The sequence below is a fragment of the Lytechinus variegatus genome, chromosome 6 (assembly GCF_018143015.1).
Source record: "Lytechinus variegatus isolate NC3 chromosome 6, Lvar_3.0, whole genome shotgun sequence".
NCBI lineage: Eukaryota > Metazoa > Echinodermata > Echinoidea > Temnopleuroida > Toxopneustidae > Lytechinus > Lytechinus variegatus.
The window spans coordinates 7,346,519-7,361,554 of NC_054745.1; the positions used below are offsets into that span (position 1 = coordinate 7,346,519).

At 38.3% G+C, this 15,036-nt stretch overlaps 1 protein-coding gene across 1 annotated transcript; it reads right to left on the minus strand.

Annotated features, from left to right (window-relative positions):
• Positions 1-227: 227 nt before the first annotated feature.
• On the minus strand, positions 228-12,817 carry LOC121416938 (60S ribosomal protein L12-like). Its single transcript, XM_041610468.1, has 5 exons — positions 12,657-12,817; positions 8,484-8,557; positions 5,621-5,801; positions 4,652-4,851; positions 228-330 (listed from the first exon to the last, which is right to left on the minus strand). The coding sequence occupies exons 1-5, from the start codon at positions 12,691-12,693 to the stop codon at positions 325-327; spliced, it is 498 nt and encodes a 165-aa protein (XP_041466402.1). The 5' UTR covers positions 12,694-12,817; the 3' UTR covers positions 228-324.
• Positions 12,818-15,036: the final 2,219 nt, after the last annotated feature.

The following is a 15,036-nucleotide window of genomic DNA, read 5'->3' on the forward strand; positions in this document are numbered from 1 at the left end:
AAAATAAGCAAAACTTTGAAATGTCAGAACTTTCTTATTTTACATCTAATTTTGATGAAATTTCCAACATTGTACTTGTCTGATTTTTCTCTGTTGATTCAAATCAACATTTTTCTGAGGTGGACTTGGCCTTTAATTTTCACTTCTGCCTTCTGATTACCACTCATCAAAATTAATACCTTGACAGAAATCACAAGCAGATGGGACATTGGTGTTTTTTCATGATGACTTTAATCACACATTCACAGCATGAGATGTTAAATACTGGACTGAAACCAAATGATCATGCCACCTCCTTGCTTCCGCTGGCTTTCCACGTTCAGATCATTCCTGCAAAAGATAAAAGAAAAAAAAGGTGTCAATTGGGTAGATTTTCACTTGTTTTAATAAGAATCCAAGTGGATGTTTCATACAGATGTTTGCATGTTAGGAATGGCTTTAAGCACATTGGTATATGATTAACTCTGCACCTGTGTTGTTGAATTAGAGTCACATTCTCTTCACAATAAACATTCTGAAGTCAGGTTTAACTTAGACTATGGTCTAACTCTGTTCTAAAATTATGGGAAGCCATCCCGGGGGGCCACTTCCATTCACGAGTGGATACCATGCGCGACCATGGGGTCTCGAAAAGACGAAAAGCACCCTAAACACGTAATTTCTATATTCTGAAAATGCACCCCTTAACAAGTATTGGCGCGTGAAACCCTACCCTTAACAAGTATTGGAAACAAAACGATACTCTTGGCAAATATTCCCTGAAATGAACCCCTAAACAAGTACAGGAATGTTTTATTGTTACGGGTCCTTCGGTCGTCGGCTTTACCTTATTTGGTTTAGTACGACCTCACCTTCTACACCTCGCGCAAATAGGACTCTAAACACGTAGTATTGGGGCAAAAGGACATCCTTTACAAAACATTTTAATTTTGTTTTATCATCCCCGCAAATTCGACCCTAAACACGTAATTTTCCGAGCGAAATAGATACCCTTTTTTCATTATTTTTGTGTTTTTGACACCCTTATCACGTTACGTACGTAACGTGCCCTATCGTGAAAAAGACATCCTTTTACATGTTTTTTTCATCACGCATGGTATCCACTCGTCAATTTAAGTGGCCCCCCCGGGGAAGCCATAAGTGTAAAAAAAAAATTAAGTTGTATGATTTACTGTGTTCTTTCTACATTCATCGATGGTGAAGACAATCATCTATTTATACTTCCAAGACAATTATGAATGATTTGAGAGCCATATGAGCTGAAATATGATATCTCTACTGTTGGTGATTTATGTAACAATTGGCTATCCATACTTAAACCACAACTTTAAACTTGAGTTTTAGTTAATCCCAACTTCAGAATACGGGACATTAGGTCTATTGTTCACACACAATAGTGATGTATGCATCGCATTGTACTGTATACACACAAAGCTTGTCTTCACAATAAACTAATCAAAAGCTATTCTGAGCTGAATTAGCATGTGATACTGGTCCATGTAAAACCCCTCTTAAAGGGGAATGAAACCTTTGGAACAAAAAGACTTGTGTAGAAACAGAAAAATCAAAGAATAAGAATAAAGAAAGTTTGAGAAAAATCAGACAAATAATGAGAAAGTTATGAGCATTTGAATATTGCAATCACTAATGCTATGCAGATCCTCACATTGGCAATGCGACAAGGATGTGTGATGTCACTGATGAACAACTTTCCCTTTGGTGGACTACAAAATACCCTCAAAATGTCTCTTTTTGCTTTTTCTAATGATGATACAAACTCTTTATCCATGATGTATTCTTAAAAGATATGTAATACATGCCCTCATGTAGAAAGAACACATGATATATGGATAGATGTGATAAAAGAGGTAATTCAAGTGAAATATATATTAAATTAATGGGGAGAGTTGTTCACAAGTGACATCACACATCTTTGTTGCATTGCCAATTTGCTACCTCCATAGCAATAGTGATCGCGATGTTCAAATGCTCATAATTTTCTCATTATTTGTCCGATTTTTCTCTAACTTTTGTTGATGTGTTTCTTTGATTTTTTCTGTTTTCACACAAGCTATCTTGTTCCAATGGTTTCATTCTCCTTTAAGGTTGTACCTTGAATTGAAATCAATGTGGCATAGGAGTGTCCTTGGCGGGCAAAGAGTAACATACAATTATCAGATTACATACGGATGCGATACAGATGTTAACAAATGAGTCAAAACAATGACCATCACATTAATTGTACAGCCACTCCTGGTGGTTGCGAAACAATTGCTCAAACTGTAATTACTCTGCTATAGATTCCACACACTAATTGAATTACTATCTTCAACCCTGAATGTAAGACTGCATCCTACTCTAACATAACAACCTATTGCAACCCTACATCATAAGACAAACAAATCCTGGAGAAAATGTCGGTGGAGCAAGAGAGGGAGAAGCAAATGTTGGAGGAGCAGTAGCGGGAAGACCAGTTGTAAGATGAGTAATTGTCAGAGAAGTAATTGTCGGAGAACCAATTCTGACAAGCAGATGTTGTGTCACTCTCCGGATACATCCTAATGTCACCAAACTACAGGATAAATGGTGGTGGAGATAACAAACTTTACTTGAATTTTCCAACTCAAATGCTCGGTCTTCACTATTAATTGGTATCAGCCGATAAGAACCTTCCACTGCTCAAAACTTCAAGCCAGTACTCGATGCAATGTCATCCAGGGCCGTCGCCAGGGGGGGTGCGGAGGGTGCGAACGCACCCCCCTTCAGAACAAAAAAAAAAAAAAAAAGGTAAATGGTAAGCCAGTATCCTTCACAGACACCGAAACTGCATTGAGGAACAATAGGCATGTTGACCAGTATGTACTGTCTATATCCATTCTGGCCAGCGGGCTATATAACTGCATGAAATTGAGTTAATACGTTGTTTTTTGTGTTTTTGTGTTTTTTTCATAAAAAGCACCCCCCCTAGAAAAAAGCTGGTGACGGCCCTGTCATCACAACATATTCAGCCCTGATTTCCCTCACTGACAAGTCAAATATTAAAATGATATTTGTCATGTATGAATCCTGAATCTGAATCAGTTCTCCGCATTACATTGAGAAGATGTAATCTGAAGGCAAAATTTCCTTTGTTATACCCCTTTCATTAACCCATACTCCAATTATCCGCCTATACGGATAATTCAATAAAAATTGCACTCACAAACTCTGAAAATAATTTTATTTTTTTACAGACGCCTGACCTGAACAAGTGGAATGCCTCTGGCCGTCTCACCTGCATCACGCGGTTCAATATAGCAGCAGTGCTGACTTTGAATACTACTCTAACTCGCACAAGATGTTCAGTGATACATGGTTACTCTTATGTCCACTTTTTATGAACTAGACCAATAAACTTACAGAGATATGATGGTTATTCACCAAAAAACCCCAACATGGCCAAAGTTCATTGACCTTACATGACCTTTGACCATGATCATGTGACCTGAAACTCAAACAGGATATTCAGTGATACTTGATTACTCTTATGTACAAGTTTCATGAATCAGATCCATAAACTTTCAAAGTTATGATGGTAATTCAACAGATACACCCAATTCGGCCAAAGTTCATTGACCTTTGACCTTGGTCATGTGACCTGAAATGTGCACAGGATGTTCAGTGATACTTGATTACTCTAATGTCCAAGTTTAATGAACTAGCCCAATAAACTTCCAAAGTTATGATGGTAATTCAACAGATACCCCCGATTCGGCCAAAGTTCATTGACCCTAATGACCTTTGACCTTAATCATGAGACCTGAAACTTGCACAAAATTTTCAGTGATGCTTGATTACTATTATGTCCAAGTTTCATGAATCAGATCCATAAATTTTCAAAGTTATGATGGGAATTCAACAGATATCTCCAATTCGGCCAAAGTTCATTGACCCTAAATGACCTTTGGCCTTGGTCATGTGACCTGAAACTCATGCAGGATGTTCAGTGATACTTGATTAACCTTATGTCCAAGTTTCATGAACTAGGTCCATATATTTTCTAAGTTATGATGACATTTCAAAAACTTAACCACAGGTTAAGATTTCGATGTTGATTCCTCCAACATGGTCTAAGTTCATTGACCCTAAATGACCTTTGACCTTGGTCATGTGACATGAAACTCTAATAGGATGTTCAGTAATACTTGATTAACCTTATGGCCAAGTTTCATGAACTAGGTCCATATACTTTCTAAGTTATGATGTCATTTCAAAAACTTAACCTCAGGTTAAGATTTGATGTTGACGCCGCCGCCGCCGCCGTCGCCGCCGCCGTCGGAAAAGCGGCGCCTATAGTCTCACTTTGCTTCGCAGGTGAGACAAAAACGCAGATAATTGTCACGGCAACTGCACACGCCCCCTCCGATGGGGTTGCGTTGGAAAAGGGTGACCTTGTGACCGCACCATGGCAATTATCCGCATTACTTTGGATATGCGTTCATAAAGTCAAAATCTGGTCCCGATGCTGCTATTATGCGGATAATTGGCAGCATCGATAAAATGCGGATAACTCCGGTCCTCCTCCGATTTTACAACCAAATAATGCTGCTATCATCCGCATAATTGGGTTTATGAATGGAGACCCCTGTGAACACCCCGCTCAATAACTCACCGCTGGGATCTCAATGTCTCCATCGTTGATCTGTTCAATGATATCATGAGGGTTCTGTCCTTCCACGGTGCATCCTACAGACTGAGCCGTTCCCAAGACTTCCTTGACTGTTCCCTTGAGCTCACGAGCCATGGAACGCTCCCTCATCGTCCTGGCGATGTCAATGATGGCGTCGATGGGGATGTTCCCACTGTGTGAGACTGTGCAAGAAAAGAGGAAAAGAAAGAATATCAGCAGAGCTGCCAACCTGAAAAAGAACATATCAGCATTTTTAAAACTGAAAAACAGCATTTTGATGATGACACCAGTATTTTCAATGAAATAACCTAAGACAACACATAAAACGGAAACGTTAGAAATCCGTATTTTGCATGAAACCATCAGTATTCTTATTTTTTCAATACTAAATACTGAAAATCCGTATTGCTTGGCAGCTCGGTAATACCTGTACGCAACAATCACATAGCACTCAATATAAAGCTGCAAACCTTAGAGAATGAAACCTTTGGAACAAGATAGCTTGTGTGAAAACAGAAAAATCAAAGAAACAGAAAAAAAATGAAAGTTTGAGAAAAATTGGACATATGAGAAAGTTATGACCATTTGAATATTGCGATCACTAATGCTATGGAGATCCTCACATTAGCAATGTGACAAAGATGTGTGATGTCACTTGTGAACAACTCTCCCAATTACTTTAGTACATATTTCACTTAAACTGTCTCTTTTTGTCACATTTATCGGTAGATCATGTGTTCTTCTATAGGGGGACATGTAATACAGATTTTTACAGAATACATAATGGATATAGTTTGTATCACGATAAGATAAAGCAACAAGAGACATTTTGGGGGTATTTTATAGTCCATCAAAGGGAAAGTTGTTCACATGTGACATCAAATGGTCAAGTAAAGAATGACTCCCCCCCCCCACCTATCCCAATCTTTTATTTTACTTAATTTAACTTACTGTTCTTGACCTTCTTTCTATCACGAGGAGGTTCCTTCAGAGCTCTGATGATGAGGGACGAAGCACTTGGGACCACACTGACCTTGGCCTGACGGTTCTGAATGGTCAACATGACGGTGATCTTCAGACCCTTCCATTCCTGGGTTGCCTTGGCGATGTCATCACCGACCTTCTTGGGGGACTGTTGTGGAGAGATTTGAATATCATATTATAGACCAAGATCTTCTGTCTGTTCAATTAGATTCGCTCACTTCATTCATTCACTGATAGTCAGCACGAAGCAGCTAGTCTTCAGGTGCAGACCCTGATTGAAAATTTGATCAACAAGTGGTGCTTCACATAAGAATAGCACATTTCTCTTGCCATTGAATGATCATGACCAATGAATAAAAAAATATATATTTATATCCTACATAAATTAAATCCTGTATGCTGATTTGTTAAAATACCATCATGTGATCAAAGATATTCTCACTATTTTGTGTTGTCGAAAATGAAACGCCCACCGAAGAAAAAGTGCTATTCCGCGACGTCAATGATGGAATAGTCCACTATTCCATCTTTGACGCAAGCACTAATGCGCGTTCCGCGCACTGAGCAGGTAGCTAAACGCTTCAGGAAAAATAGGTCAGTCAGCGCAGCTGGTTTGATTCAGATTAAAAAAAGGATGATCTAAGATTACAAGAACTAGATTATCAAGATCTATTTCTATAATTTTTATTAAAGTAGGATATAAAACAAATATACCACGCATTTATTTCGAAAGTATAGCGGGAATTATGCATCCTCGGGTCTACTGGCATAATCACTATTAGTAATGCCAGTCCAACCTGGGATAAATAATTCCTGCTATACTTACTCAAAGCCTGGTATGTTTGTACATACAAGTATACATATATCTCCCCCTAACTGCTGTGTATGGCCATGAGCGAGAGACCTTCTGTACCCAAATCATTCTGAACATTGGTCTGAAACTAAGGTTTGTAATATAATAGATAATCATCTACTATAAAGAGTGTTTTAGCCATACATTAAAAACGTGTATTTGGTCTGCTCAATGCCTAGTATAAGAGAATATCCCTAGAATAACCGAAAATCCAAAGATCATCCAGTACGCTCCTGTACAAAATTCGCTATTGAATATGAGAGCATGTTCAACAGTATTGTGCGCATGCCCAAATGCGTAAAAAAAATGCATAGAACAATGAAAGCAATGTGATGCGCAGCATAAGAGCATGACGACGCCCAATTACGTCACAATGAACTGCACGCAAGTCGCATGTCAACGACCAAATTTGATCTTATGAAGTGATGCAATTGTGATAAATGGTCAATGGATATGACTTGTTCAATCAAATTTCTCTCTTTTTGATTGCAAGGGGTGGGATAGATGATAATAATTATATTGGATGGCCTTTTTTCATGGCATACCAGAAATATTCCACTCGCTAGGGCCAATATTCCACTCATCTGCAATTCATGGAATATTTGCCCAAACTCTTGGAGTATTTCTGGTATTCGATTCAGAGCCATCCAATATAATATTTTGAAATACCATTGTGACAGGGAATAATTTTGCTTTACAAATTTGAATAGCATTTTTGGTCAGAAGAGAAAGGCTCTCAACCAAAGTAATGTACAGTCCTATGTAAAAATATGCTACACAAAAGACTTTATGTATACCTACTAGTCTTTAAAAAATGTGAAGCAAATTGCGATGCGATACCAGGAAAATTATTGTGTGTGACATTGGAACTTCTATATAAACCTTTTCATTAAAGTTGTGTATCCAGGATGCATATCCCATCACAATATAAGCCATTTGTTTAAAACAATTCTACAAGAAGACCCAAAGGGGAAAGGGGGTTACAAAAAAAATATCATCCCTATGTCATATTCCCTGCATCACCATTCTTAGTCTTTCGTGAAAAGGTTGATACATGCATGTGAACGTCGCCTGACATTCAGACAATGTTTGACATTTATTGGAACATTTGAATTTTGTGGTTGTGACAGAGCACCGCCAAAAATAGAAGAGCCCTAATTCACTTCTCGGAAATAAAGATGCTTTCGTTAATGAATACCGGTAAAAGTTCCAGTAAAGAATGCACACTTTAAATCTTTACAGTACCATAATCTTTGCTTAAAAGAGTCCATACAGAGTTTCCGGGAATGCACGTAGCATTTGCGTTTATTTTATTTGAGGATAAAAAAGAACTGCTCATTAAATGCCTTGCAGGCGGGCATAGGTAGGCCTACCGTTGCCGGGGGTCAAAACCCGAACTTTCAAAATGCCTATTCGGCGCTTTAGACCACTCCGCCATGGCATAACAATTTGTTGAACGGTGGCTTGTTAACTATACAACGTTACTGTTAAAACATTATTCTTGCAGGCTGGCAAAGAAGTATGTACTGGTTCACCACAATCGGACATTCTTCATATTGTATGTAGAAGTGCTGAACTGAGTTATACTTTGTTTCATAGAATAATAATAATAATGTTTTATTTACCCAGGGTAGCCACTTCAGTTAGGAAACTGCTCTACCAGCGGGCCCTGCATAGTATTATGTTATTATTACCCTTCTCCAATCTAAATGCTGAGTGCCTAGCAAGAAGGCAGAAGGTCCCAATTTTATAAGTCTTTGGTATGACTCGGCCGAGGATCGAACCCACGACCTCCTGTTCATGAGGCGGACGCTCTACCACTGAGCCACCATATCCGGTTAAATGTAGAAATGTATATCACACTAATAGTCTTATGGAACAGAATCCCCCCCCCCACACACACACACACAAAAGAAAATTTTGACATCTACAGAATAATCACACTTCACATGAAATGTTGCAAGATGTAAAACTCACCAAACCAAGAGGACCGATCTTGGGGGCAAGAGTTGAGGTTGCTCCGACTTCACCACCCACAGCCCTCAGACACACTGAAAAAGGAGGGAAAATCAAATTTCGTAAATGCATTGCCATGGTTATATACAAATTAACATTTTCTTTTTCAGAAGCAAATATGATGCTTTCACACCGAGCTTGAATTTGATGGCTAACTTCAGTGTATATATCAAAGACTACTACAGCCAAGGCATCCTACTACTAGATTCGACACCAAAACAAAATAGAGCTCTGAGTCTGAATTCTCTATGAAAGACGTGGCTAAAATATATTTAAATGAGATGATCTATGTTGAAGAACTCGAAGAACTATGTTGAAGAAGTCGATTATCAAGTCCAAGAATTCACGCGCCATTTGTATGGGACATTTCAGAGGCTTTAATGAACTGAAAAATGGTGTTAAATGACTTTGATTCTGCACTTTCATTGATGAGTGGATACCATGCGCGACCATGGGGTCTCGAAAGCATCCTAAACACATAATTTTCATATTCTGAAAATGCACCCCTTAACAAGTATTGGCGTGTGAAACCCCTCCTTTAACAAGTATTGGAATCAAAACGATACTCTTGACAAGTATTCCTTGAAATGAACCCCTAAACAAGTACAGTGATATGTCACGGGTTGGTCGGTTGTCGGTTTTACTTTACATATCATTTGGTTTAGTACGACCCCACATTCCACACGTCGCACAAATCGGACTCTACACACGTAGTTTTGGGGCAAAAAGGTATCCTTTTTAAAAACATTTTATTGTTTTATCATCCCCGCAAATTTGACCCTAAACTCGTAGCTTTCCTAATGAAATAGATACCATTTTTTCAATTATTTTTGTGTTTTTGACAACCTTATCACGTTACGTACATAACATGCCCAATCTGGAAAATAAGACATCCTTTTTTAACGTTTTTTGGTCGCCCATGGTATCCACTCGTCAATGTAGGTGCTCCCCCACCCCCCCGGTTCCAGACGACCGGGAAAATTGACACCCTTCCAAATACGGCACTCTCCCAAACATCAGACATATCAGCCAACTGAATTGGAAATGCATGCTGTTGATGCACGCGAGCTTGTTTTCTGAACGAAGTCACACGCAGCTGAACGAGGACGTTCGATGTTTAGAGTTAAAAGAGGTCCATAAATTATTATTTCCGGACCTCTTATTTCTAATGATCATTATTTACTAATAAAAACTATATCAAAATTATTAATAGTGATAATCAAAATCTGATTGCACAACTGAAAAAAGTTCAAGCGATTATTTTGTGATGTACTAGAGCGCAATTTAAATCATCAAAACTGATAGCAGCACAAAACTCTATACACGTCACTTAGACGAGAATAACCGTCATTTCTGGGGATTTATTTGACAATTTCTGACATTTTACTATCATCCCCATTCACCGACGGTAGTACGTTATAGTACTTAATGAGTCCTCATTTGTAATCGGTCATATTGTGTGATTTCAAGTACGGTGTTCGGTGTTGGTGCTGAGAGCGTAAAAAGTCCGCTGAACCGAGCTCCAACACCGAGCTCAGAGGAACGTTACCGGTTGCGTTTATCGATAGTACATGACATCACGCCTCTGCGCTGCGCTACTACATCATCTCAACTTCACGCGAGAAGTCTCGACGACGAAAATGAAATCAGAGAGAAATGCATCAAATTCTCATCCAGAATACCAATACTTAAATCAATTCAAGAATTCGAAAGAATGAACATTATTCTTCATTAAAATATATAAAAGCTCAAATTATTTGTTGTACTCATCTTATTCTTCAACTGTAAAAGCTAATTTTATGGGGACGTTTCATCTTGTTCGCCGCTTGTTCACGAGCTTGAGATTGCCAACACCAACATCGAACTTGAAATCATGATTTTCCCAATTTCTGGGGCTGGGGGTCGGTGTTGCCTGATGGGGAAATTGCACGTAGATCGTCAACACCAGCCACATGCTGGGTTTAGCAGACGAAATACAACACCATTCTTCAACACGAACTGCCGGAAATACGTTATATTTTTTGAGGTCAATCCCAACACAGGCCTGATTTCAAGTACGGTGTTATTGCTCGTGTGTTGGTAGGATCTACTTGAAATCACCCATTTATAGATCTATATGCCATACGGTAATCGGCAATCCTGTATTTTAGGGGTCTAATTTATTTTAGGTTGCTAACTTCAGGCAACAGCTCCACGACCGCTGTTAACGGTAGTTGGTAGTTCAGTAGTGCGTACGTACGTGCCGGGTATGGCGGGCCGTTAATGCCATTATTATTTCTTCATTCTCTAACCCCCCCCCCCATGACAAGTAACGCTGATTACCATTGGTTTGATATATACCATTATACTCTTCGTCCTTCACCCATAAGTGCTCAGATATACCCACTCATTCAATGAACAAGGTTATAATATAACCTTGTTCTCAGTTATATCTCCATGTGTGGCAAAATAAGGGTGGCAAAGTTTGGCTTATTTTCTCTTTTTCTTTGGGGCAAATGCTTGATTTTTTACACTGACAATTTCCATTACATCTATTATTCATACAACTTGGCTCTTATTTAAATCATTTTTTTCCTAATTAAAAATAGAGATAAAAAAATGACGGCTTTAGGTATACCGTATTACCGTTATTCTATACCATCCCCCTGGCCATGCTGGCCCCTACATATATCATGCTAGCCCATTGGTAAATACAACTTTACATCTACCATGTCTACATAGGCGTGTAGCTGTATACTAGTACAAGACAACAAGTCCTATAATAATGGCATTAATGGCCCATCATACCCAGCACGTAGTACACACTACTGAACTACCAACTAGGTTAACAGCAGTCGCGTCGTGGAGCTTTTGCCTGAAGTTAGCAACCTAAAATAATTTCAGTAGAGGCGCACGGCCAATATGGGAGACTCTCTCCAATAGGGGAGACAATCTCCCACATGGAGACTTGCTTTGCAAAAGGACAAAAGAAACACCAACAAAAGCATGATTTTTTCAACCCAAAATTTTGTCTCAGGTCAGAAGCCCATTTGCAGTAGAGGCGCTGGTCCAAAAATTGGGATTGTCCCAGAAAACAAGGATATCCTCATAAACCAAGACAAATCATGTCTTGATAAATTGAGACTGTCCTTGTTTATGGGGACGTTTTTTTTTTCACTTCCCCCTATGGGACAAAGACAGCAATTACGGAAATTGAGAGTGCTAAAAATAGATTCAGTGACCTCAATTCCCCCCAGTTCACCGTCTATTTTTCATGACTTACCGTCTTCCAATAATCTTGTTATGAAACCTGATATGTTTACATTGACTAGCACACTTGATTGGTGTCGGCACTTGACAGGTGAATGAACATTCCTAGATTTCTTGTGTGAAGAAATCCTTATAAACTGAGACAGTCCCTGTAAACTGGGACGATCCCAATTTTCTGACCAGCGAAACTGGGACGATCCCAATTTTCTGACCAGCGCCTCTACTGATTTGTTCTGTGTGTGATTGACAACAAAAATCCTTATTAAAACAAAAGCAGACGGTGAATTTTTACAGTCATGAAAGTAGACGGTGAAAAGGGGTAATTATTCATGAGGAATCTGTTTACCACATTTTTATTTGCCGCCAAGCCCAAGCCAAGGTAATCCTTTTGCCGCAAATGTAAACAAAGGAAATTGGTCTCCAAAACTGGAGACCGTCTCTGAAATTGGATACCCAAATTCTTCACAAAAATCTCTGATATAGGAGATAATCTCCCAGAGTCCTACATTGGAGACAGTCTCAAATATTGGCCGTGCGCCTATACTGAATTTACAATGATTTAGACCCCTATATAAGGCCCAACACGAACAGGATTGCCCAGGATCAACTAGGCCTACGGCCTACTCAAATTTTATACGTAGATCTGGTTCTAATTAAAATATTTATCAATACATTGTTCTTCAAAATGGCATTTTGTAACATCACTAGCCCTTGTATTTGCTATTGATATTCGCTGCGTATAATGTGCGACTGCATGTGCTGTGCACATGTTCATGGTGGGCCCTAAAAGGCAACAGCACAAATTTCGATAGATGGGACTGTACAAAAATGGCTATGTAACATCCAAATGTTGAGATCGATAAAATATCTTTGAATATTAATTACCAATTTTGATTTCATTAGGATCGAATTTGGCAGGCATGATTCTTCAAAGAATGTGGATTTTCAGTTGAAAAATAGAAGTGAAAGTGTCGGATGAATCCGATTTTGGAAACTACCGAAAGGTTGCACAGTCACTTCTTGACGAGTCGAAGAGGAAAAAGGACAAATTTAATAAACGCCCTCTGGTGGTGGAATTATTCACGTCACGTATTTTTTCTAACTGATATAGATTCAACAAAGAAATTATTCTTTATTTGAAGAAAGGAAAGAAATTTTACAAGGCAACACTAGTCAAAACTGACTAATATGCCTATTCAAAATAGCAACAACAACATCTTACGATAGTTAAAGGAGAATGAAACCTTTGGAACTAGACAGCTTGTGTGAAAACAGAAAAATCAAAGAAACAGACCAACGAAAGTTTGAGAAAAATCCCCGGGGGGCCACTTACATTGACGAGTGGATACCATGCGCGACCAAAAAAACACGTAAAAAGGATGTCTTTTTCACGATAGGGCACGTTACGTACGTAACGTGATAAGGGTGTCAAAAACACAAAAATAATGAAAAAGGGTATCTATTTCGCTAAGAAAATTACGTGTTTAGGGTCGAATTTGCGGGGACGATAAAACAAAATTAAAATGTTTTATAAAGGATGTCCTTTTTGCCCCAACACTTCGTGTTTAGAGTCCGATTTGCGCGAGGTGTAGAAGGTGGGGGGGGGGTCGTACCAAAAAAGGGTAAAGCCGACGACCGAAAGGACCAACAATAACACATTCCTGTACTTGTTTAGGGGTTCATTTCAAGGAATATTTTCCAAGAGTATCGTTTTGTTTCCAATACTTGTTAAGGGTAGGGTTTCACACGCCAATACTTGTTAAGGGGTGCATTTTCAGAATATGGAAATTACGTGTTTAGGGTGCTTTTCGAGACCCCATGGTCGCGCATGGTATCCACTCGTGAATGGAAGTGGCCCCCCCGGGGAAAAATCGGACAAATAATGAGAAAATTTGAGCATTTGATAGTTGCGATCACTAATGAGCTTTTGAATATTGTGATCACTAATGAAATGGAGATCCTCAAATTGGCAATGCGACAAAGATGTGTGATGTCACTTGTGAACAACTCTCCCCATAACTTTAGTATATATTTCACTTAAATTGCCTCTTTTATCACATCTATGAGTAGATCATGTGTTCTTTTTATAGGAGGGCATGTACCGTATTATAGATTTTTAAAGAATACATCATGGATAAAGATATTTTATCACCACAAAAAGAAGCAGAAAGAGACATTTTGTGGGTATTTTATAGTCCATCAAAGGGAAAGTTGTTCACATATGACATCACACATCCTTGTCGCATTGCCAATGGGAGGATCTTCATAGCATGCTCATAACTTTTTCATTATTTGTCCAATTGTTCTCAAACTTTCTTTGTTCTTTTTCTTTGATTCTTCTGTTTCCACACAAGTCTAGTTATCGCAAAAGTTTCATTCCCCTTTAAGTAAAGAGCAAAATATTTCAAGAGCTCACTTGCAAAAGGGGTTAGGTCCATTTCTCAGTCATCAAATTTGATTTTTATGTCCTAATGTAAAGATTTTTAGTAGCTCTATAAGATGATGATACCAAAGAAAAGTTGAAGTTCCTATTAATGGTAAACTAAAATGGCAAAGAAAAATCACTTTTTTTTCAAAATGGTTAGTTCCATTTCATTTTAGTTGTAAAAGGGGTTAGGTTCACACAGACTTTTTTTTTAAGAATAACTTTGAAAAAGTATGAAGACAGGTAGATTTCACTTATACCCAATTCATGTCCTCAGCATGGTATATAGGGTATCATGATAATTCAGTTTCGCATAAGAATATTGCAATATGGGAGAATGGACAAATTTTATTCTTGGGGTGGACCTAACTCCTTTTGCAACGAAACTCTTCTGAAAAACTCATTTTTTAAAAGGGGTTAGGTCTATTTTTTCATAAATTTTATTGTTTTCTGTCTCTAAAACTCAAATTTTTTAGTTACTCTGATGATAGATAAGACAATATAAAAATGTAAACGTGAATGAAAGCCAAAGAAAAATCACTTTTTTTACTCAAAAGAGATTGGATTAATTTCAGTTTACTTGCAAAAGATGATTACTTGCACAATGATAATTTTTTTTAATTATATAGGGAAAAAATGAAGACAGGTAGATTTCTTTTATACTCAATTTTATGTAGATAAGATAGGGTAGTACATCATGACAATTTAGTTTCTCATAAGAATATTGCAATAAGTGAGAATAAAAAAAACATGGTTTTTTTTCTCGGAATGGTCCGAAGTGGACCTAACACCTTTTGCAAGTAAACTCTTCATTTCTTGAGGGGCTAGATATGGCATGCC

Coding starts and splice junctions, on each gene's coding strand:
- LOC121416938 (XM_041610468.1), bottom strand. CDS start 12,693: ATGCCTGCCAAATTCGATCCTAATGAAATCAAAATTG. Junction 5,802..8,483: donor AGATCGGTCCTCTTGGTTTG/GTGAGTTTTACA, acceptor TCTCCACAACAG/TCCCCCAAGAAGGTCGGTGA. Junction 4,852..5,620: donor TAGAAAGAAGGTCAAGAACA/GTAAGTTAAATT, acceptor TTTCTTGCACAG/TCTCACACAGTGGGAACATC.